At 44.0% G+C, this 26,200-nt stretch overlaps 1 protein-coding gene and 1 pseudogene across 9 annotated transcripts; one reads left to right on the top strand and one right to left on the bottom strand.

The window, feature by feature from the left end:
- Window positions 1–2,211: 2,211 nt before the first annotated feature.
- Zmym5 (zinc finger MYM-type containing 5) lies at window positions 2,212–24,696 on the top strand. 9 transcript variants are annotated; one of them, XM_076545067.1, is made up of 9 exons: window positions 2,946–3,062; window positions 3,980–4,035; window positions 4,446–4,537; window positions 10,477–10,938; window positions 11,153–11,243; window positions 12,436–12,721; window positions 14,086–14,248; window positions 15,143–15,349; window positions 21,281–24,696. In XM_076545067.1, exons 4-9 carry the CDS (start codon window positions 10,555–10,557, stop codon window positions 22,022–22,024), a joined length of 1,875 nt encoding a protein of 624 aa, XP_076401182.1. In that variant the 5' UTR covers window positions 2,946–3,062; window positions 3,980–4,035; window positions 4,446–4,537; window positions 10,477–10,554; the 3' UTR covers window positions 22,025–24,696. The 9 variants fall into 9 exon arrangements, with proteins under 9 accessions (XP_076401181.1, XP_076401182.1, XP_042140861.2 ...); XM_042284929.2 differs by lacking the exon at window positions 2,946–3,062 and adding an exon at window positions 3,108–3,169 and having other exon boundaries at window positions 4,446–4,761; XM_076545068.1 differs by lacking the exon at window positions 2,946–3,062 and adding an exon at window positions 3,181–3,241.
- LOC102923149 (small ribosomal subunit protein uS5 pseudogene) lies at window positions 23,090–24,307 on the bottom strand (annotated as a pseudogene).
- Window positions 24,697–26,200: the final 1,504 nt, after the last annotated feature.

The raw sequence follows: 26,200 nt of genomic DNA, 5'->3' as shown, positions 1-26,200 counted from the left end.
CATTATGTAGCTCTGGTGAGCCTGGAACTCACCATGTAGACGAGGTTACCCTCAGACCCACAGAAATATGCCTGTCTCTGCTTACTGAGTGCTGCATATAAAGAAGTGTGCCACCATCCGACATTAAATTTATGAAAGTACCAATTATTAGTAATAAAAACTTTGTTCCAGATTTTCAAAACCCCATTATATTTTAAATGTTCCCCCCCCCCAATCTTTATTAAATTTTATCTGCTGCTGAGATTGCAAAGGAAATCGGGACATTAAGAGATGACTGGGTCATGAGCATTCTACCATTTTAGGTGGACGTATGGTGAAATCCTGGGAGTCAACTATCTATTGAAGGAGTGGCTTCATTATAAGAGTGAGTTTCTAGAGTGCTCTGTTCCCGCCCCCTTTATCTAGTACTTTGTATACTTCAAGAGTTGTTCACCAGATGTGACTCAGTGTTGACATTTCCAGCCTCTAAAACCATTAGCCAGGCAGTGGTGGTGCACGCCTTTGATCCCAGCACTCTGGAGTCTGGTGAGTTCCAAGATAGCCAAGGACACACAGAGAAACCCTGCCTTGAAAAACCAAATAAATAAATAAACAAATAAATAAAACCATTATCCAAAGAAACTCCTGAAGTTCTAATTCACTGCGTGTGGCACTCTGGTATAGCATCAAACTGACTGACGTACTCCCTGAACATGGCAGCATACTAAAGGGACAGTTGTCATTCTTGTCATTCCTAGGGAAAACATGCTGTAGGTTTCAATTATGAACAGTACTAGTGCTAAATCTTGTGGAGATGGGGCTTCAGAAAATACATTACTTGTAGCTACCAAACCTAACATTTAATCTCTCCAAATCTAAGGAGCCTTTGTGTATCAACTTAATGTACCTACAGCTTCGTATTTCCAATGCCTAACAGAAAAAAGGATGGTTATCATCTTCAGCAGCCATTGAAATGTTATAGCACATTTATTTCCAAACCGTCATTGAGGACTTAAAATGCTGATGTTGTGAATGTCCACGAAGTAAATGAAGCATCATGTAATAGGAAGACTTACTTAGCTTTCTCATTGATCCATGGACAAGAACATGATTTAGAAGGTTTATATGCTTGTCATTGAATAAATGTGCTTTTATCGTACATCAGAAGAGAAAGAAGTGGGGTGGACATGTGTTTAAACGTTGAAAATTTTTCAGTTTTTTTGTACATTTATATGCATGCATCTGAATGTGCCTGCATGGATGCACACACCTATGTGCGTAGCTAGGCCAGAAGAGGGCACACTGGCTCTCCAGGAACTGGAGTTGCTGGTAGCTGGACTGCCACATGGGGATGCAAATCCTGGTAGTCGCTAAAGCAGTTCGCACTCTTAACTGCAGAGCCTTCTCTCTACAGTCTTCCACCCCAGCTTGCTTTATGTGAGACAATGCCATGTATCCCAGGCCGGTCTTGAAGTGATCCTGCTACCTCTACCTCTTAAATGCTAGTGTTACAGGCATGTGTCGTGAGATTTGTTTTGAAATCATATCTAAGGCAAAACCAAAAAAGCAGTGGTGAAATGCTTACACTCCGAATACTCGGGAGGCAGAGGCAGGAAAAGTATCTAGAATTTGAGGCCAGACAATGCTAGTGAAACACTGTTGCAAAAGAAAAAAAAAAAAGTCACGTATTTTTGCACATAATATAGTAACTTGGCCTATCACCAACTTCTTCAATCCAACCTAAACAGCATCGGTTGTAATCCCTCAACAACTGCCAGGGCGAGGTGCATCTCCTAAGTCTCTACAGGGAGTCCTGGAAATCCGGCACCATGACATCCGCCGAAGACGTAGGTGTAGACGAGGAACAAAAGACCCTCGTGCCGCCCTCCCGCGGCTCCGCTCCGAACGCTCCCGGCGGGGCTCCCGGGCGAGGGTCGCTGCCCACGGGGCCGCGGCGGGCAGCAGGAGCCAAGGGCGCGCGGTGGCCCGAGGCCCCGTCAACGTAGAGGACGGGCGCTGAGCAGGCCCGGGAGCGCGCGCTCCGCCAGGCACCGACGGCCGATCCCGGACAGCCCGGGTCCCCGGGGCCTGAGCCCGCTAGGGGGCCCGCGGCTTCCGGCGGCAGCGCCTGGGCCCCGCACCGTCGTGTGGCCCTCGCCGCAACCTAGGCGCGCACGCCCTTGGCCGCCGAAGGCATGGCCGCTGGTGGAGCGCGGTCGGGGCTGTTCGGGGCCAAGTTCCCCGGCGCCCCGGGGTTCGGTTCCGATGGGCACCGAGTTCTCCCACCAGATCCCACAAAATGGAGGACGACGTCTCCTCCCGCCGCAGCCATGGCGGAGGTGGGGGACCGTTCCCACGGGCGAGGCACGGTGGAGGCGCCTGCACGGCGGCCAGCGCGCCGGTCCCCTGCAGCCGCGGCCCGGCCCGCCCCCTCGGCCCGCCGCAGACACTGCGCGGCTCGCCCGTCTCCCGGGCCTTTGGGGCCTGGACAGGGAGGACGCTGGGGCATCGAGGCCGCGTCTCTCCTCGGGGACCCCGAGTCGCGGGGGACCGCGGCGACCGTCTGGAGGCCAAGGCCCGGTGGCCCGGTCCGGGCCCCGCGGGAAGCCTCGACGAAGATGCCCCGGCCCGAGGCCGAGCGGCGATCGGCAGTACGGGCCTCGCCACTCGGGCTCTGACCCCGGCGGACCCGGCGAGTGGGGGCGGGGCGGGGCGGGGGCACCGAGGGAGGGAGGGAGGGCGGGCTAAGCCCGAGGCTGGCGGCAGGGGGGAGGGAACAGCAGGCTCGAGGGCGTGGCCCGCGTTTGACGGACAGCCGCTCTGACTACCTCACCGAGGAGGGCCTTGAAAGAAAGCCGACGGAGCCAATGGGCATGCCCGAGGCGTTCGGGGCCGCCTTCGCCAGCAGCCAATGAGCGTGCGGAGGGCGGGGCCTCCCCGGGCTCCGCCGCGCCGCCGCCTCCTCTCCCTCCTCCTCCCCAGCGCTAAAGCCGGGACTGGACCGAGCGGAGTTGTGCGTGTCGCCGAAGGGGGGTGGGCCGGGGGAGGGGAGGTTCGTTCCGCGGAGCTGCAGCCAGAACCGGGTGAGGCTTTTCCCCGCTGTCTTTCCTGTCGAGGGCCGCGGAGAGTGGGGGTGGCTGAGAGCGGCGCAGCCTCGGGAGGAGGAGGCGGAGGCGGGCGAGGGCAGCTGGTCGGTGTCGCCACTGCTGCGTCGGGGCCTCGGGGTGCGCTGGGGGCCGCGCTCCTGTTCCGGCAGCTTCAGGTGCTGCCCGAGGGCTGAGGGAGCGCGGGCGCGGCCGGGTGGGCTGCGTGAGGCGGACGGCGGGGCGGGGGGCGCGGGGGACGCAGTGCGCGGGTGGCGGCTACCCGAGGTCGCGGGAGGTCTCGGGTGTTTTGTTTTCTGTACTGCGAGCGGGTGGGCGGGGCCCTCTGGCCCTCCCGCCTGGTGGCTGCACCCCCACCCGGTCTGCCCGACCGAGACCCCAAGTTTTCGGTGGTGAGGTGACCGCTTAAGGCCTGCGGCGTTTTCTCCTTTGCTCTTCTCCACCGCGCCGTGCAGCTTCTAGTCTTACGTGGGTTAATTTCTTATGGCTGACTTGGTGCCTGTCGCTGGCTACAGAGGCGTAGGAACCTTAAGTCCCAGCAAGTGCTTGCGCCAAATGGGACCCGTTATTGAACCGCTTTCTCCTTCTTGGTACTTTAGTGGAGGCGGTGACGCAGTGGGCTTTGGAGAAATAGGAATGAATCCCTTACTGGCTTTGAGGACCTATTTATCATTCTGCTACTCCTTATTCTGAATCTGGAAGGAGTAGATTGAGCTTGGTCTGCTGTAGTTTTTAATAATTGATTTTCTGTTTATTTGTGGTTAGGTTGCTAGAAAAGCTTGGGAATGAATTCACTTTGGTTAACTTCCTCCTCTAGTGTTCAGGGTTGATGCTACCTCCTCGCTATTGGTACTAAAGGGTTTTTTGTTTTGTTTTGTTTTTTACTCTTATTCTAGGACCTTCAAGCCAGTCTGGTGAAGCATTTGGCAGAAATAAGGAAAGCATCTCCATTGTGAGTCATTTTGCGTAGCTTTGCTGTTTAAACTTACTAGGATAGACTGTGTTCTATATGAGGTTTGCTTTGCTATTCTGTAGAAAAGTTGCAGCTTGAGTGTTCTCTGCTGGGAAAGCTGAGCCTGTGGAATCTGGGGAAGACACACCTGTGGGTCGCACTAACACTGCTGTTTTCTAGCATTCCTAAACGGGACTAAGCCCCAATTCATTAAAATGCTGTGCACATAACGTTTTTGTCCTCTTTTCCAATAGATACTTCTTTCTGTTGTATTTTTTGAACTACTAATAATTATTTAAAGTAAGCTTTAAAATAAATGCCTAAATAATTACTGAAAAATGTTTTAAGATTGAGGAAGAGCGAATTACAGGTTTTCCAGTTTTTGAAAGGTTTTATTTTTACATGCATAGGTGTTTGGCTGCCTGTATGCCTGTGTGCCACTTGGCTGCAGTGTTCAAGGAAACCAGAAGAGGGCAATGGATCCTTTGGAACTAGACAGCAGGTTGTGAGCTGCCCTGGAGATGTGGGGACTTAAACCCTGATCCCTTGGAAGAACAGCCAGTTCTCTTAACCACTGAGCCATCTCTCCAGCCTCTGTGATTTCTTATATAGTACTTCTTAGACATATCTTTTTCATTTTTAAAAAATACTTAAGAGTATGTGTTGTCTTTGTGTTCTTGAGGAAGCCAGAAGAAGGTATTGGATCGGCTGGAGCTGGAGTTACAGGTATTTGTGAGTGGGATCAGTTGGGCACCGGAATCAGAACTCTTTGTCCTCTGCAAGAGCAGTGAATGCTCTTAACTGCTGAGCCATCTCTCCAGCCCCCCTCAGATGGACCCTTTTAAAGTTAGGACCCTGTCAGATCGTAGAATTCTCTGTCTAGCTTTTAAGAATGGAGATTGAACCGGGTGTAGTGGCGCAGGCCTTTAATCCTGGCACTCATGGGGCAGAGGCAGGAGGATCTATGAGTTTGATGGCAGCCTGTCTACAGATCAGGTTCCAGAACAGCCAGGGCTACATAGAAACCGTGTTGGGAAAGGGTGTTAGGGGAGTCGGGAAGGAGATTGGGGAGCTGGAGAGATGGCTCAGCAGTTAAAATCACTTGATAATCTTGCAGGGGCCTGGGTTTGAGTCCTGGCACTCAGCAATCTCTAACTCCAGTTCTAGGGGATTTGATGCCTCTTCTGACCGCCTCAGACTCCTGCATACACAGTGAGCTGGCACCAGGCACACACACAAAATTAAATAAACATTTAGAAAACTCATACACTTTAAAACAGTGGTTTCTGCCAGGTTGTGGTGACACACACCTTTAATCCTAGCATTTGGGAGGCAGAGGCAGGTGAATCTCTGAGTTCGAGGCCTCGTCTATGGAGCAAGTCCCAGCACAGCCAGGGCCACACAGAGAGACCCTGTCTCAAAAAAACCAAAAACAAAGAAACAGTGGTTTTGAAAGAGGTTTGCCAAAGGTGGTGTGACCCACACATTGCCACTGCTTTTAAAAGTTCAAAGCCTGGGGCTAGAGAAATGGCTCAGACATTAAGAACATTTGCACTTGAATCCTAGCACCCACATAGTGGTTTGCAGCCACCTTTGACCTATTGCAGGGAATCTGATGCCCTCTTCTGACCCTCAGGCACACTAGACATTCACGTGGTGTACATGCATGCAAGCAAAATACTCGGACATTGAATAACTCAAAAAAATTTTTTAAGTTCAAAGTCTCTTTAAAATAACCAACATCTCTTTAAAAATTGAAAATCTGCCGGGCGGTGGTGGCGCACGCCTTTAATCCCAGCACTCGGGAGGCAGAGCCAGGTGGATCTCTGTGAGTTCGAGGCCAGCCAGGACTACCAAGTGAGTCCCAGGAAAGGCGCAAAGCTACACAGAGAAACCCTGTCTCGAAAAACCAAAAAAAAAAAAAAAAAAAAAAAAATTGAAAATCTGGTGGCTGAAGAGTTCCCGTAGTGGTTAAGAGTAGTAGTAGGTTTGGTGGCTAGTGAGATGACTTAGTGGTTAAGAACACTGGCTGCTCTTCCAGAGAACCTGAGTTCAATTCCCAGCAACCACATGACAGTTCACAACTCTCTGTAACTCCAGTTCTAGGGGATCTGACACCCTTACACACAGACATACATGTATGCAAAAACACCAATGTATATATAATAAAAATAAATAATTTTTTAAAAAAGTAAAGGGATTGGGCATTTAGCTCAATGGTAGAGCTCTTACCTAGCAAGCCCAAGGCCCTGGGTTCAGTCCTGGGGGTTGGGGGAGAGGAGCAGTAGGTTCAGTTTCCAGCACTCACATGGTGGCTCAGGACTGTTTGTAACTCCAGTTCCAGGGAACTGGGCACCAGGCATCTTGGCAAAACTCCCATATACGTAAAATAATAATTTTTTTCAGTATTTAAAATTAAAAGTCCACCAAGTTTTCCAACTGGGTATTCCTATAAATAAAACTTAGTTACATGTTTATTATTCCAAGAGAGAAGAATCAGGCACAGATCAAAGCAAAACCAGAGTTCGACAGTGTAAATATAAATAGTTTAGTCTGACACCTGGGATTTGACTCAGGATCTTTGGGGCTCCAGAGAACTTTGCACATTGTGACTTGTCCGGCTCTGCTATCTGCACATACGAGGACTCAAGCCAGCTCCGCTTCACACCTGCATCTGTCTTGTTACCTCACAATCCTGGCCTCTCCAATATGCTGGGGTCTTGACTGTAACTAAGGCCACGTCTTCATCAGTGTCCCTCCTGGGTTCTCTTCAGGGATCTTTAACCTGCCTCATCAGCGTCTCTGTGACCTCTTGACTCCTCAGGGTCCGTCCATGCTGTCATTATCTCGAGTACTTTCACATATTACCAAGTTCCGCTGTCAGTTAAGATAGCCTTGACGCCTCTGAATCACAGCTTCTGTGTGCTGACCCTGAGGAAATACTTCACAGATTTCTTTTCTTGTTTGTATTTTGGAGGCAGTGTTTCTCTTTATAGCCCTGGCTGTCCTGGAACTCTCTGTAGACCAAGCTGGGCTCGACATCAGAGATCCGCCCGCCTCTGCCTCTCAAGTGCCCCAAAGGTGTGCACCACATACTTTGCAGATTTCATCTCAGTGGTGCTGGTCTCTTGTTAATCACAGCCAATTTGTTAGCCCCAGCTGACAAGAAGCTACAGATTGAAATATGTCAACACGACACGAGAATGGCACTGTCTGTCTTTGCTTCCCTCTGAAACTTTACAAGTCAGGCTTCTGTCAGTTGCATTTTTTCCTCACACTTTATCTTAAATTTAAAGTCCATCATAAGGGAGTTGGGGCAGGAACCTAAAGGCAGAAACTGAAGGTACTTGCTTAGTTGCTTCCCATTTACATCTGACTGTCTTCTGCAACCCAAGACCACCTGCCCCTGGTACCACCCACATTGGGCTGAGCCTTCCTACATTATTAAGCAACCAAGGAAATGCCCCACAGGCTTGCCTACATAGGCCAGATCTGATGGAGGATGTTTACCAATTTTGTTATTTTTTTTTTTTTAAATCTTTTCATAGAAAAGCACCACATAACAAAATTAAACCACCCGAAAGTCTAAAGCACTCAATGAAAACTTACTATTGAATGGAAATGAGGACATGACTGCTCTAAGGTGTGGTTGAGGAGAGTTTTTTTTTTTTTTTTTTTTTTTTTGTAGATATGAGGAGAGTGTAACCAGAGGCATCTGGAATACTCCAGAGCAGGGAGAGAGTAGTAGACTGAACATGGCCAGCAGAATGGACCGGACCACGGGGTTGGAAGGGAGCAAGAGGGCATGTGGCCAAAATGGCAAGGTTATATAGTAGTGAAAACCTGGTAGGGGGTGGAGTGTGGAAGCCCACGAGGTAGAGTTTAGGGTGGGGTCACAGGTACCCAGGTGCTGAGAGTCTGAGGTCTGCCGACATTTTAGTATGTACCATTTGTCCAGAGTTTTCTTTTGGACCTGACAAGTTGAGATGTAAAATTTGAAATAGTTGCCTATCCATTATACATTCAGAGAACTTTGGGTTGACTTTTTCATTTTATGGGTGGGTTTTTTTTGTTTTGTTTTGTTTTGGTTTTTTTTTTTTTTTTTTTTTTTTTGAGAGAGAGAGGTCTCTCTCTCTCTTTTTTTTTTAAATTAAGATTTATTATGTATACAGTGTCTGCCTGCACTCCAGAAGAGGGCACCAGATCTCATTATAGATGGTTATGAGCCACCATGTGGTTGCTGTAAATTGAACTCGGGACCTCTGGAAGAACAGCCAGTGCTCATAACCTCTGAACCATCTCCCCAGTCCCGAGACAAGGTCTCTTTATTTAGAGAGACCTGGCCGTGCTGGAACTTGCTAAATCAGTGGTTCTCAATCTTCCTAATGCTGTGACTCATTTCTTTTTCTTTTCGTTTTTTTTTTTTTTTTTTTTTTTTTTTTGTTGGTTTGTTTTGAGATGGCATCTCTGTAGTCCTGAAGCTCTCAATGTAGATCAGGCTGGCCTTGAACTCACAGAGACCATTTGCCTCTGCCTCCTGAGTGCTGGGATCAAAGAAGTGCACCACCACACCCATATCTGACTCATTTTTTAATGGCAATTTTCATTAGAGTTTTCCTTTTTAGCCTTTTAAAATACATATCATTTATCTATAGCCAAGTGGCATATCTTCATCAGTGTCCCTCCTGGGTTCTCTTCAGGGATCTTTGTATTGAAAAAATATTACCATTTATAGGTAAAACTTGTTGCAAAAATAAAATTAGAGAACTTTAACCCATCAAGATTTAAAATGTCTAGGACTGGAGATATAGCTCAGTTGTATAGTACTTACCTAGTGGGTGTAAGGTCCTAACCTGAGTCTTGGATTATACCAAGCTAAAATCTTGTTTTATGTCCATTTTGTTTACAGTCTAGAAAACTTAATTCAATGAGATGTATAAACTTGCTCAATATAACATAACTCAGTGGTCAAACAGTAACTTTTCTGTTTTGAACCATATTGAATGGTTTTATGTCAACTTGAAACAAACTAGAGCCATCAGTTAGTAGGGAATCATAATAAAGGAAATGTCTCTAAGAGGGGTGGTAGTGGTGCACCCCTTTAATCTCAGCACTTAGGAGGCAGAGGCAGGTGGATCTCTGAGTTCAATGCCAGCCTGGTCTACAGAGCATGTTCCAGGACAGTCAGTGCTACACAGAGAAAAACCAAAAAAAGACCTTTGTCGAACAAAAGGACTTAGGCTTCCTGATGGGGGAAAAACAAGAACAATTCTAAGAAAATTTCATTGTGGTATTGGGAGATTTATTTGGGAGAAAAACATTGACAGGACGAGAGAACTAGGAGTTGCAGTATTAGAGAGACTAGTCGTGAGAGCATCTGCTACGGTAATGTGTAAGGACCCTGAGTTGGTATTTAATGGAATTTTACTGTTTGGTTTGGTTTCATTTTTTTTTTTTTTTTTTTTTTTTTTTGAGTCAGGGTCTTTGTTTAGCTCTGACTGTCCTGGAACTTGCTATGTAGAGCAGTCTGGCCTAAACTTGGAGATTCTCTTAACTCCACCTCTGCCTCGGCCTCTCAAATGCTGAGCATTGGCTGCTCTTTCAGAGGTCCTGATCAATTCCCAGCAACCACATGGTGGATCAACCAACCATCTATAATAGGTTCTGATGCCCTCTTCGGGCCTGCAGGTATACATGCAGAGCACTCATACGTTAAAAAATACAACTAAATAAAACTAGAAAAAGAAAGAAACATTTTTTAAAAGGTGTGTGCTACCATGTGTGTGTATATATATAATAAATATATATTCGAGTTTATTTTTTAACTTGTGTGTCTTGTGTGGACATTGAAAGTTGTGGCTGCAGGTGTTTGTGGAGTCTGGCAGAGGGTGCCAGATCCCCTGGAGCTAGAGTTACATGCAGTTGTGAGCGTCTTGATACGAATGCTGGAAACCGAACTCAGGTCTTAAATAAGAGACACTCCGAACTGCCAAGTAATCTCTCCAGCCTAAATTTTGTTATTTTAAATTTAAAGAAATCTTAGGCACTTCTTTTTTTTTTTTTTTTTTTTTTTTTTTGGTTTTTCTAGACAGGTTTCTCTGTGTAGTTTTGGTGCCTGTCCTGGATCTGCTCTGTAAACCAGGCTGGCCTCAAACTCACAGAGATCTGCCTGGCTCTGCCTTCCTCATGCTGGGATTAAAGGCGTGTGCCACCACTGCCCGGCGAAGTTAGGCTGTTTTTGTTGTGAGTGGAGAGTAGCATAAAATGAGCACAATTACTGCTATCAAATTCTATAGTTTCCATCAAACTCCACAAAGAAGTAGAATTTAACATAGTGGTTAACAGGAAAACAGAATGAGTATCACAGGAATGGTTCTAAAAATTTTTATCAGCGCTGTTACTTCAGTAAAATTGAAATATCCTCTTTTCTGTCTCTTACAGAGTCTTTGTTGTGGATAAATAATTCGGTGAGAAGATTGGTGAGCTGTATGGACTCGTGCTTTACTAGGCTATTCAGCCATGGCAGCTCATCTCACAGATGTGGATTCTTCAGTCAGTGCATCTAGAAACTCACCTGTGGAAGATGATGATGTTGTGTTCGTTGAATCAATACAGCCTCCAGTTTGTGCTCCAGCAATAGCTGAGGAAAGAGACTTTGTATTTGCATCTTCAAAACATGAAAATCCACAAGGAAATTATTCCACAATTCCTTCTCCTTTAAAAGATTTGACTTCTCAGAAGGGAAGTATATCTGAAACAATTGTTATTGAGGATGAAGAGGACACAGAAACAGATGGAGGGGAGGAGAAAAATTCTACCAAGTTTACTGAATGGGGACCTCCTGGAAACAAAAATAGTACCAAAAATTTGGATTTCTTCGTTTCCAGTCTATCAAGAAGTAAGGTAAATTCAGGAGTGGGTATTAATTGTATCACTACAGAATTGACTGTAATAATACTAACGTTAACAACTTTAGAAGCAGGTGTAAGACCTGAATGCTAGGCGAGATAGGAGCTTAATGATTGATTGTACATCACTGTAGAGTACCAACTTGGTATATGTCAGTCAAGGATGTAGTGTTAATGTACAAACATACACCTCATCTTTAACTTCACAGACCAAGACTGGAGTAGGACCTTTTAATCCTGGTAGGATGGATGTAGCAGACACACTTCACAGTGGAAGATTTCCAGCACATTACAATCCTGGTAAGCAGTAAGTTCTATTGTTTGCTTTGTATTAAGTACATTGAGGTTTCTGTGTGAGTCTGTATGCACGTGCCTGGAGGCCGGAGTTCTCTTCCCCTGTTGGTCTCTGTCTTGTTTTTTGAAATAGTTTTGTTTTGTTTTGTTTTTCTAACTGACATTGAAGCTCACTCAGCTAGATTCGTTACCTGGCAAGCCCCAGGTCCCTTTTCTGTCTTCCCAGCACTGGGATTATAAATGCATGCTCTTTGTTTTTATCTTTCTAATCCTGGCCATCCTGGAACTCGCTCTAAGGACCAGATTGGCCTCAAACTCACAGAGACTTTTTTTTTTCCTATTTTAACCTTAAAAAGAAAATGTCTTTAAGGTTCTCACTCTGTAATCATGGCTGCCCTGAGACTCATTATGTAGATCAGGCTGGCCTCAGACTCACGGAGATCCTGAGTCTCCTGAGTGCAGGAGTCAAAAGTATGTGCCACCATTACTGGTTTAACTTTAAAAACAAAAGCTAGATTAAATACATTAAGAGTGAGTGAGTGTGCGCGCGCATGTGTGCACGTGTGCGCACGTGTTACAGCTTGTGTAGTGGACAGGAGGACAGCTTGCAGGGGTCAGTTCTCTCCTACCGTGTGGGATCTAAGGAGCCAGCTTGGGTTGTCCGGTGTGGCCACAAGTGATGTCACCGCTATACCACCTTATTAGCCTGCCATTTGTTTGCGTTGTTCTCTTCCAGTTGTTTGTTTTGTTTAGTTTCACGTGGATACTGGAGATAGCTCTCGGTCTTCAGGACTGCACAGTGGGAGAAGAAGCATGTTACTAGATAGGCCGTCTCCTCAGCTCCCATAGCTGTTCTTTTTAGAACTCACATCTGTTACATTCTATATCAAATAATTGATTGGCTTTCATATTAAATAATGTTACTTAATACGTTTGAAGTCTTTTGTGTCTGCAATTTGGAGAGGGAAATTTTTTTTAATCAAAAATAATTTAGGTCCTATCTGTTTTTAGGGCTGAATCAATGACTTTTGTGTGTGTGGGGGGTTGGAGACAGGGTTTCTCTGTGTAGCTTCGGAGCCTGTCCTGGATCTTGCTCTATAGACCAGGCTGGCCTCTTAAAGTCTTCTTAAATTTAGATATGTCCTAATATGTATTCTTATTTATTCCATGACTTTTGCTTATGTGTTTCATTTTTAAGATTCTTGGATCTCCCAGTCAGCATCATTTCCTCGTAACCAGAAACAACAAGGGGTGGATTCTTCATCACCAGTGGCCTCACTTCCTAAACAGATATTCCAGCCTTCTGCCCAACAACAACCCTCTAAACCAGTTAAAGTCACGTGTGCAAACTGCAAAAAACCTCTACAGAAGGGGCAGACAGTTTATCAACGAAAAGGATCAGCTCACCTCTTTTGTACAACTACCTGCCTTTCTTCATTCTCTTACAGACGTACTCAAAAGACACAGAATGTGACATGTAAAAAGTAAGCAGACCTCAACATTTCTCCCTGTGGTTTAATGGTCCAGTATAAATAAATCCTCTGGATATAACTGTAAGCTAGACTTATGGTAGAACTTACACTGTAGTATATTGTAGTTTTAACAGAAGAATGTATGTAGGTACAGAAGTATAGTATCCTCTCAGGTGCTATGTTTGTCTTTCCCTTTTTACGTGTGGATTTTGTTTGTTTTGATCTGTGAGTGTGTGTGTGTGTGTGTGTGTGTGTGTGTGTGTGTGTGTGTGTGTGTGTACACATGTACGCACACATTCAGAGAATAACCCACTAACGTTGGTCCTTTGCTTCTACAGTGTGGGTTGCAGGAATTGAACCTAGATCATCAAGCTTGACAGTGCCCTTTCTTTTTGGACCATCTCTCCAGGCCCACTACCAACATTCTTTCAGTTTTACTTTTATGGGGCTGGAGAGATGTCTCAGTGCTTGAGAGCACCGGCTGCTCTTGGTTTTTCCAGCACCCAGGTTAACTGCAGTTAACTCCAGTCCCAGGAAATCCGCCCTCTCCTGGCCCCTGTGGGTATTGGATTGATGTGGTAAACAGACATACATGCAGGCAAAATAACCATACACACAAAATAAAAATAAAGGGAAAAAATTGTGTGTGTGTTTGTGTGTAGGTGCACGTGAGTGCAGGTGGCCCGAAGCTCAGGTGCTGCATCACCCACAGCTGGGGTAAAAAGGTGATACCGAGCGGCCTCACACAGGCGAGGCACCAGGCTCGGGTTCTCTGTAAGAGCAGTAAATGCAACAAAGAGCCATCTGTTCAGCACCATTGGTTTGGTGTTTTCCAACCAGTGTTTTTTACAGGATTTATTTATGTGTATGGTTGTTTTGCCTGTGTTTGTGTAAGTATACACTGTGCTCTCAGAATTCTGAATAGGAAGCTGGGTTCACTGGAATTGATGGTTGTAAGCCACCATGTGTGTGCTAGGGACCAGCGCTGAGTCCTCTGCAAGCACTGCAGCCAGTGCTCTTTTGGGAGGGGGTTTTTCGAGAACAGGGTTCCTGTGTGTCCCTGGCTGTCCTGAGACTCGCTCTGTAGCCCAGGCTGGCCTCGAACTCACAGAGATCTGCCTGGCTCTGCCTCCTGAGGGCTGGGATCAAAGGTGTGCTCCGTCACGCCCAGCGCAGCCTGTGCCCTTAACCACTAAGCCATCTCTCTAGCCCCAGCTACTAGCATCTTTTAATCCTAGAATGCTGGGAACTTTAGTGCATTACTAGTGTTCCGAAAGAGTTTTCACTTGTATTATTTAGGAAATAGTGGAAGTAAAGCTGAGAGTGGATTTTAAAGTACAGTGATCTTAAGAAGTTCCTTTCCCCTTGTGTTTCAGAGATTCTCCTATGAAGACAACAACCATTATTCCTCCAGTGGAGTCAAGCAAGTCCTTACCAGAATTCCGTAATGCATCTCTGTCTCCCAATGAATGCTACCAGAGTCTCAGAAAAGAAACTTTTACTAAGTCAAGATGTATAATGTGTAATAAATTAGGAGAGGTCTGGCTCTTTATACTGCTACTATTTAGACTCCTAGGAATAATGCTGAATTTTAAGTACCAGTGTAAGCTCTGTATCTACATAATGTCCATATTCTAAATTGAAAGAACTACTAAGATGTTAGAATTCTCTTTATTAAAAAGATTTACTGCTTGCTGGGTGGTGGTGGTGGTGGTGCATGTCTTTAATTCTAGCACTTAGGAGGCAGAGGCAGGTGGATCCTCAATGAGTTTGAGGCCAGCCTGGTTTACAGAGTTCCAGGACAGGCAGAACTGTTACACAGAGAAACCCTGTCTCAAAAAAAAAAAAAAAAAAAAGACTTATTGCTGAGTCGGTGGTACACACCTTTAATCCTAGTAGGGACAGGCAAATCTCTTAATTTGAGACCAACCTGGTCTACATATAGTGAGTTCCAGGACAGCCAAGGCTATACAATAGTGAGACCTCTCTCCCAACCCTCAAACAATTTTTATATGGAGAGATAGATATACCCCAATTTCGTGGTGTAAAAAGTATGTCTGTTTCTGTGGAATTAGTTGTAGTAATTCAGTAATTTCAAGACAATGAAGGAATCAACAGATCTGCAAGAATATGTGGGACAAATAGTTTGATCCTGTTCAAGAGGAAGAGACAGACATTATTCAGGCAGTCCTTTGTTTTACATCGTCCTCAGTAACTAAATGTGATATCAATAACTTTGGGGGCATTTAAATCAAAGACAAATTTATTTCAGTTACAGCTTTAGAACCACCTCACTGCTAGACACACAGACACCATTCTAAGTATGGATAATGATTCCCTTCATCTGCCTCCTGAATATTGTAAGGAAGGATCCAAATACTGTAGGGCAGTAAATTATCTAATACTGTCTTAAGAAATTTTGTTTTCTTTTAGGTTCGCCATGAAATCAGTGTTAACAATATAACACATAAACTTTGTAGTAATAATTGCTTTAATGAATACAGATTGACTAATGGTCTAATAATGAACTGCTGTGAACAGTGTAGCAAGTATATGCCCAAGAATACTGGACACAAGGTCCTGATTACAGGTCAGCAAAAGAGATTCTGCTGCCAGAATTGTGTCAATGAATATGAAGAGGTAATGTATTGTTTCATTTGTTCCTCTGCTGTTATTTTATGTACATGGGTGTTCTTCCTGCAAGTTTGTCTGTGTATCACATCCTTGATGCCCTCAGAGGCCAGAAAAGAATTGGGTCCTCTGAAACTGGAATTACAGACAGATGTGAGCCACCATGTGATTTCTAGGAATCAAACCTAGATCCTCAGGAAGAGCAGCCAGTCCTCTTAACTGCTTAAGTAATTTCTCCAGCCCCTAATTCTTTTTTTTACTTGTGTGTACATGTGTTTGTGTGATGCAAGTGCTTGTAAGTGTAGGAGGACAACCTGGGGTGTCTGTCCTTGCCTTGTACCTTATTAGAGACATGATCTCATTATTTAATGTGTACACCAGGCTACCTGGCCTTCAAGCTTCTGGTGAGTCTTGATGCCATCTCCCATTGTGCTACAGGGGCACTCAGATTCACACGTATACCACCATGCTGAGCTTCTAAGTTTTAATACTTTCGATGAGGGCGCATACCTTTAATCCCAGCACTAGGGAGGCCCAACAAGTGGATCTCTGTGAGGTGGAGGCCACTTTCTTCTACCTAGCAAGTTAGACCATACAAAGCAAGACCTTGTCTCAGATATTATTAGTTTTTTCTTTAACAATTTCATAAATGAATATAATACATATATGTAATATCTTTTTATTACTCTCATTCCCTTATTTCCACCTTATCAGTGTCCCCTGCCCCTCCAAATTCCTTTCCTACATTCATGTTTGTATTAACTTTTCTGTTACCGTGACGAAACACCATGACTAAGGCAACTTACAGGGAAAAAGGGCTTACTTGGGGTTCACTATTCCAGAGGATAATAGTTCATGAGGGTGAAGTGGAGGCAGCTGGATCTGAGTGCTCACATCTGATTCACAAACAGGAAGCTGAGAGAAGACACTGAAAATGGCAGGAGTATTAAAACCTCAAAGCCTTCTTGCAGTGATGACTTCCTCCAGCAGGGCCACACCTCCTAATTGGACCCCAAACAGCCACTAACTAGGGACAACTATTCACATGCCTGAGACTTAGAGTGGTTATCTCATTCAAACCACCACAATGTCTTTGTTTGTTTTATAACTCACTGAGTTTTACTAGGTCTGCCTTTGTAACCATGTGTCTGGAACAGGACACCTAATGTTGTTCTGTGACTGCACATGCTCAAGAGAGCATACATCTACATACATATGTGCACATGTACATACACCACATATAAACACATGTAAAAAAATAACATGAGATTTGCACATAGGGTATTAATTGAAGAGAAGAAAGTAAGATGGGGAAATACATGTAATCAAAATAGGCCGCAGCTGTGTGTATCCAGATCTTGACTCGTTTCAAAGTAATCAGTAGCAGGTCTTCAGAGAAGAGCAGAGGACTTCCTTGGTATACACACAGTCCTAGGTTAAGTCCCTGATGGCACCCCCAACATCAACAAAGATTTTTTAATATTGTCATTAGTTGCTTATCACTGAATAATGTGTAGTCATAAAATATAAAGCTATTCTTCTTTTAATAGGGAGCTGGAAAATGGCTCAGTGGTAAAGAGTACTTGCTACTTTTCCAGAGGACTCAAGTTCAGTTCCCAGCACCCATGTCAGGTGGACACTATCTCCTGTAACTCAAGCACCAAGAGATCTGACATCTTGCACTACCCCCAACCCCATAAACAAAAACAAAAATTAAGAAAATACTTATTATATATAATATATACAAAATTCATAGTTATTCTAGTGTACGGGTAATGTATGTGTGTGAGTGCAGGCAAACACCATGACCCATGTGCACAGGTCAGAGGTCACTTTGTGAAGTCAGTTCCAGGGGTCAACTCAGGTCATCATGCTCACAAAGCAACTGCATTTACTGGCTGTGAAATTTCAGTGGCCCCAAAATCTAAATATACTCTTGATGTAAGCCAAGGATTTGGGGAATGTTTCTTCCTGCCAGTGATTTAGGGGTGCTGTTGGCATCTAGTGGATAGATACATGCTAGGTATGCTCTTCAACATCCTGTTTGTACATGACAGTCCCCAGGGCATCCTGTGATTGACATGTTGCTGGGTGATGTGAATGTGAATCGGTGAGAGGAAGGAAAGCTAAATTCCCATCTTCCTTATTGAGAAGTCTTGATACAGGTCTTTTGGTAAATGCCTTTAAAATCCCAGCACTCAGGAGGCAAAGGCAGGTGGCTCTTAGTGAGTTCAAAGCCAGCCTGGTTTGCATAGTGAGTTCCAGGACAGCCAGGACTTTGTAGATTAGACCCTGTCTCAAAAAGGGAGCAACAAAACAAGTCACTTGACGATTCTTATATTAGGAAAAATAATTAATAAATGATAATCCAAGATTTGTAAATGGATTGGTGTGTAGCTTGTAAGTGCTCACCTATCATACATAAAGTACCTCATAAACACTGGCATATAGGGACATTCCTATATTCCTGGCACTCAGGAGGTAGAAACTGGAGGATCAAAAGTCCAGGGTCAGGCCAGAGAGATGGCTCAGTGGATAAAGGCACTTGCCACCAAGTCTGACAACTTGAGTTCAATCCCATAGCCCACATGGGAGACAACTGAATGATCTGTGTACACACATCTACCCCAAATAAGAAAAGTTCAGGGGCTGGAGAGATGGCTCAGAGGTTAAGAGCACTGACTGCTCTTCCAGAGGTCCTGAGTTCAATTCCCAGCAACCATATGGTGGCTCACAACCATCTGTAATGAGATTTGGCACCCTCCTCTGTATACATAATAAATAAATAAATCTTTAAAAAAAAAAAAAAAGAAAGAAAGAAAAAAAAAAGAAAAGTTCAAAGTCAGCCTTGGCTATGGAACAAATTTGGGGCCAGCATTGGCTACATGAAAATCTGTTTTAAGAGCCCAGCAGTAGTAGTTCATGCCTCTAATCCCAGCACTTGAGAGGTAGAGGTAGGGGCATCTCTGAGTTCAGGACAGCCAGGACTACACAGAGAAACCCTATCTCAAAAAAAAAAAAAAAGGAAAATCTTTTAAAATGTCTTCCTTGTCTGCCATAATAAAATACTATTCTGCCATATATATAGTGCAAGGAAGAAGAGTCAATTTTGAGGCCAGCCTGGCATTTAGAGAGACCCTGTTTAAAAATTTAGTAAGTAAATGGCACTTTTCAATGTTTAAGGTTTTTATTTTTTAGATACATTTATTTTTACTTTGTGTATATGAGTGTTGCCTATGTGTATGGATGTGTACCATGTTCATGCCTGGTGCCCTTGGAGGTCAAAAGAGGTCATTGGATTCCTGGAACTGGAATTCCAGATAGTTGTGAGCCACCATGTTGGTGCTGGGAATCAAACACTAGGTCCTCTGAAAGAACAGTGAGTGCTCTTAAGTACTGAGTCCTCTCCCAAACCCCCAAGTGGTTTTATTTTTAATTGTATGTGTGTGTGATTGTGTGCGTGTGATTGCAGTTCCCCACGGAGGTCAGAAGAAAGCATCAAATCCCCTGGAGCTTGAGTTGCACACATTAATGCTGGGAACAGAACTTAGGTCCTCTTCAAAAACAATACACACTGTATTGCTGAGTGACTACTTATTTTGTTTTTTTTTTTTGAGACAGGGTCGCTAGTCCAGGCTGGCTTCAAACTAGCTGTACTGCTGGGGATATTTCTGATCTGCCAGTATCTCCACCATCCCAGAATTACAGGCATCTGTCACCACACCTTTTATGTGATGCTAAGTATCAAACCCAGAGCTTTGTAAGTGCTCAGTAATCATTCTATAAAATAAATTCAACCTCAGCCCATGAAGGAAGGAAAATGGTGTTTTAAGTCCTCACTTTAATCCACAAGTACTTTTTTTCTATAATGGATTTGAAAAGTAATTATAAAATAAAATGCCATGTGTGGTCATGGTGGCACACCTTTAATCCTAGCACTTGTGATGTCTGTGAGTTTGAGGTGAGCTGGAACTACACAGTGATACCCCTCTCAAAAATACATTAATAGGGCCAGGCATGGTGGCGCACGCCTTTAATTCAGCACTCTGAAGGCAGAGGCAGGTGGATCTCTGAGCTCAAGGCCAGCCTGGTTACAAAGAGAGTTCCAGGACAGCCAAGGCTGTTATACAGAGTAACCCTGTCTCAAAAAAAAAAAAAAAAATAGCAGAGTAGTGGTGGCACATGCCTTTAATCCCAGCACTCAGGAGGCAGAGGCAAGCAGATCTCTGTGGGTTTGAGGCCAGCCTGGGCTACAGAGTGAGTTCCATGAAAGACACAGAGCTATTCAAAGAAACCTTGTCTTGAAAAATCAAATAAATAAGTAAATAAATGAAGATTACTTGACAGTGTATTGGGAATTATGAAGTAGAGATCTTTGTTATGTGTTTGTACTTCTGTACATGTGTAAAAAGGATTATGGCACTTTTACAATTAAAACTAATTGCTTTTGAGGGGCTGGGGAGGTGGCTCAGAGGTTTAGAGTACTTGTTCTTGCAGAGGAACCAGATTTGATTCCCAGCACCCATATGTTGGGTCACACCCATCCATGTTTCCAGTTCTAGGGGATCCGATTCTGGCCTCTATGGGTACCAGGCATGCACATATTCATACATGGAGGCAAAATACTCTATTAAAAAAAAGAAAAGAGTTGGGCGTGCTGGACATGTTTAATCACGGCAGAGGCAGGCAGATCACTGCAAGTTGGAGGCCCTCCTGATATACATAGATTGAAGACAGCCAGGCCACATAGTGACATCCTGCCTTGAAGGAGTGGGGGCACACATATATATAATTTATTTATTGAGACAGGGTTTCTTCGTGTAGCCCTGCCTGTCCTGGAACTCGCTCTGTAGACCAGGCTGGCCTTGAACTCAGATCTGCCTGCCTCTGCCTCCCTGAGTGCTGAGATGAAGGGATGTGCCACTATGCCCAACTTTAGAGACATTTTCTTAATTGAGGTTCCTTCCTCTCGGGTTACTTTAGCTTGTGTTAAGTTGGCATAAAACTAGCTAGCACCTGGCCTGCCTCTTTTTTTTTTTTTTTTTTTTAAGATTCATGTATTATGTATACAGTGTTCTGCCTGCATGTCTGCCTAAAGGGTAGAAGAGGGCGCCAGATCTCATTACAGATGGTTGTGAGCCACCATGTGGTTGCTGGGAATTGAACTCAGGACCTCTGGAAGAACAGCCAGTGCTCTTTAACAGCTGAGCTATTTCTCAGCCCCCTCTTTTTGTTTGTTTGTTTGTGTGTTTAGAAAAAGTCTTACTATGTATCTCTGGCTAGCCTGGAATTCTGTGTGAACCAAACCAAGCTGACAACTGCCTGCCTCTGCTCCTAAGTGCTGAGATTTAAGGTGTTTACTGCCTTTACCAGTTTATACTTGGTTTCTTGGTTTTTTTTTTTTTTGTTTTTTTGTTTGTTTGTTTGTTTGTTTTCTGAGACATGGTTTCTCTGTGTAGCCCTGGCTGTCCTGGAAACCACTTTGTAGACCATGCTGGCCTTGAACTCAAGATCCACCTACCTCTGCCTCATGAGTGCTGGGATTAAAGGTGTGCGCCACCACTGCCCAGCTTTATACTTAGTTTTTTATTGTTATTTGAATTGATCTCATTGAATGGTTGTGTGAACATGACGTTTATCTTAGCTATATACCTTGTCTGTATGGATCATATGTTTACAATGTCACATGAACTGCCAAACTGCTTTCCCAATTCAGTGCACATTGTTAAATTTTCCACCAGAGCTTTAGCCAAAGTCCTGTGTCACTATCTAATCATTGTCAGAGTATGAGTACTTTGCTTCATGTATGTATGTACACTGAGTGCATTCCTTGGTGTGCCTTATTTCTTTGATAGCTAACAGTGAGCCATTGCCTGGTTTTATTTCTGTTACTTCAGTTTTTAAAATGCCAATAAAATTGTAATCTCTATTTCTTGACAGATAATGGAAAAAAGATCAAAATTATTACTTTTACAAAACAGAAAAAGGAATGCTACCAGAGAAGAAAATGAAAGAAAATTACTTGAATCAAGCACACTTTCAGAAAAAATAGAAATACCAGAAAAAAAGGGAAAGAGCTCAGAGGTAATAAAAGTTGCAGCAGAATGTAGCCTAGATGCGTCACGGAAGGAGCAGCATGGGAACTCGCCTCCTGAGACAGCCATGCCTGATACATTGCAGGAGCAACCGGGAGACAGACGCTCGGAAGACCCCGCTGTGTCAGCTGTACTCTCTTCAGATCCAGGCTCGTGGCCCCGGATTTTGAATATGAAACAGCGTGATAGTCTTGTCAAAAATGATCCACCTCAACTAAGAAATTTCAATTTTCCAAAAGACAACACAGGGAGGAAGTTTTCGGAAGCGTACTACACACGGATTCTTCCGAGCGGTGAGAAGACCACCAGATCCTGGCTTCTCTACTCAGCCTCCAAAGACTCGGTGTTTTGTCTGTATTGCAGACTCTTTGGAGAAGGGAAGAATCAACTGAAAAATGAGAATGGGTGCAAAGATTGGCAGCATCTGTCACATATTCTCGGGAAACATGAGGAAAGTGAAATGCACATCAACAACAGTGTTAAGTATTCCAAATTAAAATCTAACTTGAATAGTAAAACCGATGAAGCTGATATAGAGCGTAGATTTTATGAGGATGGGGAAAATGGTGTGCTGCTGTTGTACACATAATGTCCTGTCTGCTCTAGACATCACAGGGTCTGCATTACACAGGAAAGTTTTGTACCAGGAGACAGTACCATTACATTGTGGTACTCTTAAGTGGAGGAACTTACGGAAGTTTGTTACCACTATGTCTAATAGCAAATAAATAGTAAAAATATTCCTGTTTCAAATTGAAAAGCCATTGGAGTAAATAATGATTCTTGCAGATTTTATTAAAGGCAGTTTGAGTTCTATCACTATGGGGGTTCTCACCTTGTAAAGTTGTTCTTAGAGGACTTCCACTTAATGGCCTGAGAGCCAGAAAAGACAAGATACATTGTAGAATAAGCATTTTTTTTTTAACATTGTTAAAATATATTCAGGTTGGGCAGGGTTGGCACATCCCTTTTATCCCAGCTCTCGGGAGACAGAGGCAGGTGGGTCTCTGTGAGTTCAAGGCCAGCCTGGTCTACAGAGTGAGTTCCAGGACAGCCAGGGATACAAAAAAAAATCCCTGTCTTGATAAACCAAAAAAGAAAATATATTCAAACAGCTTAAGAACTGAATAGGATCAGAAGCTACAGCTGTTTGCTATTAAACCAAATTCTTGTGTTGTCTTTCTTTAAAACATTTTTTTTCTATTTGCACAAATCAGTTCATTTGTTACAGTAAATAAAGGTATTTTGAATTTTATTGGCTTTTTATTTTTGTTTTCAGTTTAATGTGTAAATGTTTTAGCTTTTCTTAAATAAGAATTTTAATTACTAAGAATATATTGCTATTTTTCTGTTAGTATGACTATAAGAGACATTAAAAACGTGTGTAGACAGGTGGTGGTGCATGCCTTTAATCTCAGCACTTGGGAGGCAAAGACAGATGGATCTGAGTTCAAGGCCAGTCTGGTCTACAGAGCAAGTTCAGGACAGCTAAGGCTACACAATGAAACCTGTCTCAAAAAAAAAAAAAAAAAGTGTGTGTGTATGTGTGTGTGTGTGTATTTAACTTTCAGTGTTGTACTTTTCCCTGTGAAAGTATAATCCATGTGTGAAATTTGAGAAACTATGAATCTAAACAATTTTTTTCAGACTTAATTCACTGTGTTTTTTTCCTTGTTTGTATAAAAACCTTTATGTGGTAGCCACAGCTAGAGCTTGGGACAGAGACTCTGGTGTGGGTTTTCACAAGATGGTCAATGAATATCTCCTGATAAGGAGACTTGGTGAATGAACAGTCTCTTTCCAGAGGTTGGGGGTAGGTCTTGGAGAGGGCATCAAAGGTGGCCTTGGCAAAGTTGCCCAGGGTGGCAGTGCAGCCCCTGGCTGATGTTAGGCAGTCAATACCAGCCAGTAGCAGCAGCTTCTTGGGCACAGGAACAGAGACAGTGCTAGTGCCTGTGGGGGCAGGGATGCGACACACCAGCATGGAGCCGCAGCAGCCGATTGCCTTGCGTGGAACAGTGTGGGCCTTGAAAATCTTGTTCCCACCTTAGTCTCTCTGCACAGGGACAGTGGAAGGCTTGGCCAAGATGATGGCCCCTCAGATGGCAGTGACTACCTTCTTGGAGCACTTAACACCAAGACCAGCATGACGATTGTAGTCCCCAATATTAACAGAAGCCTTGAACCTGTTCTACTGGCCAGCCTGAGTCTGCTTCTGCACTGAAATCTTTAGAACATCATCAGGGATGAGCCCAGGAAGAAACGTCAGTAATCTGAAATTCCTTAATGGGCAGGGAGAACAAGTAGGTCTCCCAGGACTTGTCTAGTAAGCTTTCTCATTGGGACTGCCAGCCCACAGATAATGACATGGAGACTTACTATTAATTATGAAAGCCTGGCCTTGGCTTAGATTTTTTTTTTTTTTAACTAGCTCTTATAACTTAGTTAACCTATTTCTATTAATCTATATTCTATCACATGTGGCTCAGTTACCTTACCCTGCCCATTATGTTGGACTTGTTCCGAATCCCACTTTAGTCTCCCACGTCCCTAGGTTCATCCCTCTGACTGCCACTCTGCCGGAAGTCCTGCCTCTTCTCTCCTGCCTAGCTATTGGCCATTTCAGCTCTTTATTACGCCAATCACAGCAACACCTCTTCACACAGTCCAAACATCCCACAACTGACTTGATCTTCACATCCTTGACTAGATGGCCCAGCTTGGTGATGGGTTTCCATTCCTTGTCTTCAGCTTTACCTCCACAAGCCTCCAAGCCTGGACCACAGCCACAGTGACTACTGCAACTCCCAAAGCCTCCCAATCCTGGACCCCAGGGTTCTCCATGCCCTCCTGCTGCACCAACATCATCCATCATTTGATATTTTCCCAAAGAAGAATAAGCAAATGTAAAAATTTTGATTGCCATCTAGGGTCCTGATCACTATGAATTTGATAATTTTCTCTTTTACTTCTGATAATTTTATTTATTAAATTCTTAGGGGTGTGTGAACTTGTTTCACCATTGGGGCCTTGTGGTTTGAATAGCAGTGGCCTGCGTAGACTGGGAGAGGCACTATTAGGTGTAGCCTTGTTGAAGTGTGTCACTGTGTGGGTTTTGGGGTCTCAGAAGCTCAAGTCAGTTTTCTCCCTGTTGCCTCTGGATCAAGATGGCTCCTTCTCTAGTACCATGTTTGACTGTACACTGCCATATTTCCTGCCCTGATGTAAGTCAGCCCCAATTAAATATCTTCCTTTATTAGAGTTACCGTGGTCATGGTGTTTTTTGTTTTTTGTTTTTTTCACAGAAATAAAACACTGAGACATGGCTTTTCTTGTGAAACAGTGTCTTTATTAACAATGACCTAATGAGATGCTTCCTTCTGTGTGGGAGCACACACTCGACGATGCCACTGCATGAGAGCATTTTTTAGAACACCCACTAAATCATTTGTGTGGAATTGTACCTTGTTTCACACCAAGGATGTCCTTCCATTGGTAGAGTGCTTGCCTGTCACCCAGGAAGTCCTGGGTTTGATCTCCAACACTGCATCAGCCTGTAATCTCGATACTCAGGAGGTAGAAGCAAGCAGAAAGTGTCAGGTCACTCTTGGGTATAAGAAACCCTGTCTCAAGAAAAAAAAAGTCACTTTTAATCATTTAGGATTAGATCTAAGTCAGTCATGGTGGTTTGTACTTGTAATCCCAGCACTAGGGAAGCTGAGGCTGGAGGATTATTACTAATTCATGGCCAACATGGGATATTTAATGTATAATGAGTTCCAGGCAAGCATGAGCTATCATGTTCTATAAGATATTGATAAGTCTTTTTCCCCCTGATAGGCCTCTCCACCAATGCAGCAAACCAAATCAGACCGAATTGGAAAAGCCCAGGTTTGATGGGTAAAGCGTTCAGGGTGATTCCTGGCCCCTCAGAGAGGAGACGGGGCCAAGAGACGGGAAGAACCACGTGTCTTTTCTGGGATGCCCTTATATACCCTGTGGAAGTGGTCTTGAGCCTCTCTGAGGGAGAAGCTGTGTTTGGCAGGCTTTGAAGGGGTGGGTTTAGGGAAAGGGGGGAGGGGAGTTGAGGTGGATCTTCTACCAGACTCCTTCCAAATAGATACAGAGGTAGAAACTGATCTGAATGTACATACAGCTTTGAAATATCTCCAAAATGTCACTTTACTCTCAAAGGCCTATGAGGGTACTTTAGAAGATATGACACTTCTTTTAGTTTCATTTTACGTGTACGAGTGTTTTGCCTGTATGTATGTTGTGTGTACCATGTATGTACATGGTGCCCGCAGAGTTCATAAGAGAGTGTCAAGTCTCCTGGAACTGAAGTTACTCTACTGCCTGGCCTACAGAGTGAGTTTCAGGACAACCAGGCCTACATAGAGAAAGCTTGTTTGGAAAAAACAGAAAATACATAAAAAAAAAAAAAAAAGGTGGTGCAAACCTTTAATACCAGCACTCAGGATGCAGCCTGGTTCTACAGAGCCAGTTCCAGGACAGCCAAGGATCGAGAGAAACTCTTGTTTGGGAAACAAACAAAAAAATGAATAATGTGGTGCAAACTTGGAATACCAGCACCCAGTAGGAAGTGGAAAACAGATCTCTGAATTAGAGGCCAGCAAACTACATAGCGAGCTCCAGGCTACATAGTGAGAACCCTGTCTCAAATAGGAGAAGGAGGAGAAAAAGGCAGAAGAAAATAAGAATAGAGGATAGAGAGATGGCTCAGCAGTTGAATATAACACCTACA

This window comes from Peromyscus maniculatus, chromosome 9 (genome assembly GCF_049852395.1).
Source record: "Peromyscus maniculatus bairdii isolate BWxNUB_F1_BW_parent chromosome 9, HU_Pman_BW_mat_3.1, whole genome shotgun sequence".
Taxonomy (NCBI): domain Eukaryota; kingdom Metazoa; phylum Chordata; class Mammalia; order Rodentia; family Cricetidae; genus Peromyscus; species Peromyscus maniculatus.
This window is presented reverse-complemented; position numbering and strand designations above follow the sequence as displayed.

What these genes read in the sequence shown, in the direction of transcription:
- Zmym5 (XM_076545066.1), top strand. Translation starts at nt 10,555, where the DNA reads ATGGCAGCTCATCTCACAGATGTGGATTCTTCAGTCAGTGCATCTAGA. An exon ending in CAGAATGTGACATGTAAAAA is followed by an intron (nt 12,722 to 14,085) that starts GTAAGCAGACCT and finishes CTTGTGTTTCAG; the next exon opens with AGATTCTCCTATGAAGACAA. An exon ending in GTGTCAATGAATATGAAGAG is followed by an intron (nt 15,350 to 21,280) that starts GTAATGTATTGT and finishes ATTTCTTGACAG; the next exon opens with ATAATGGAAAAAAGATCAAA.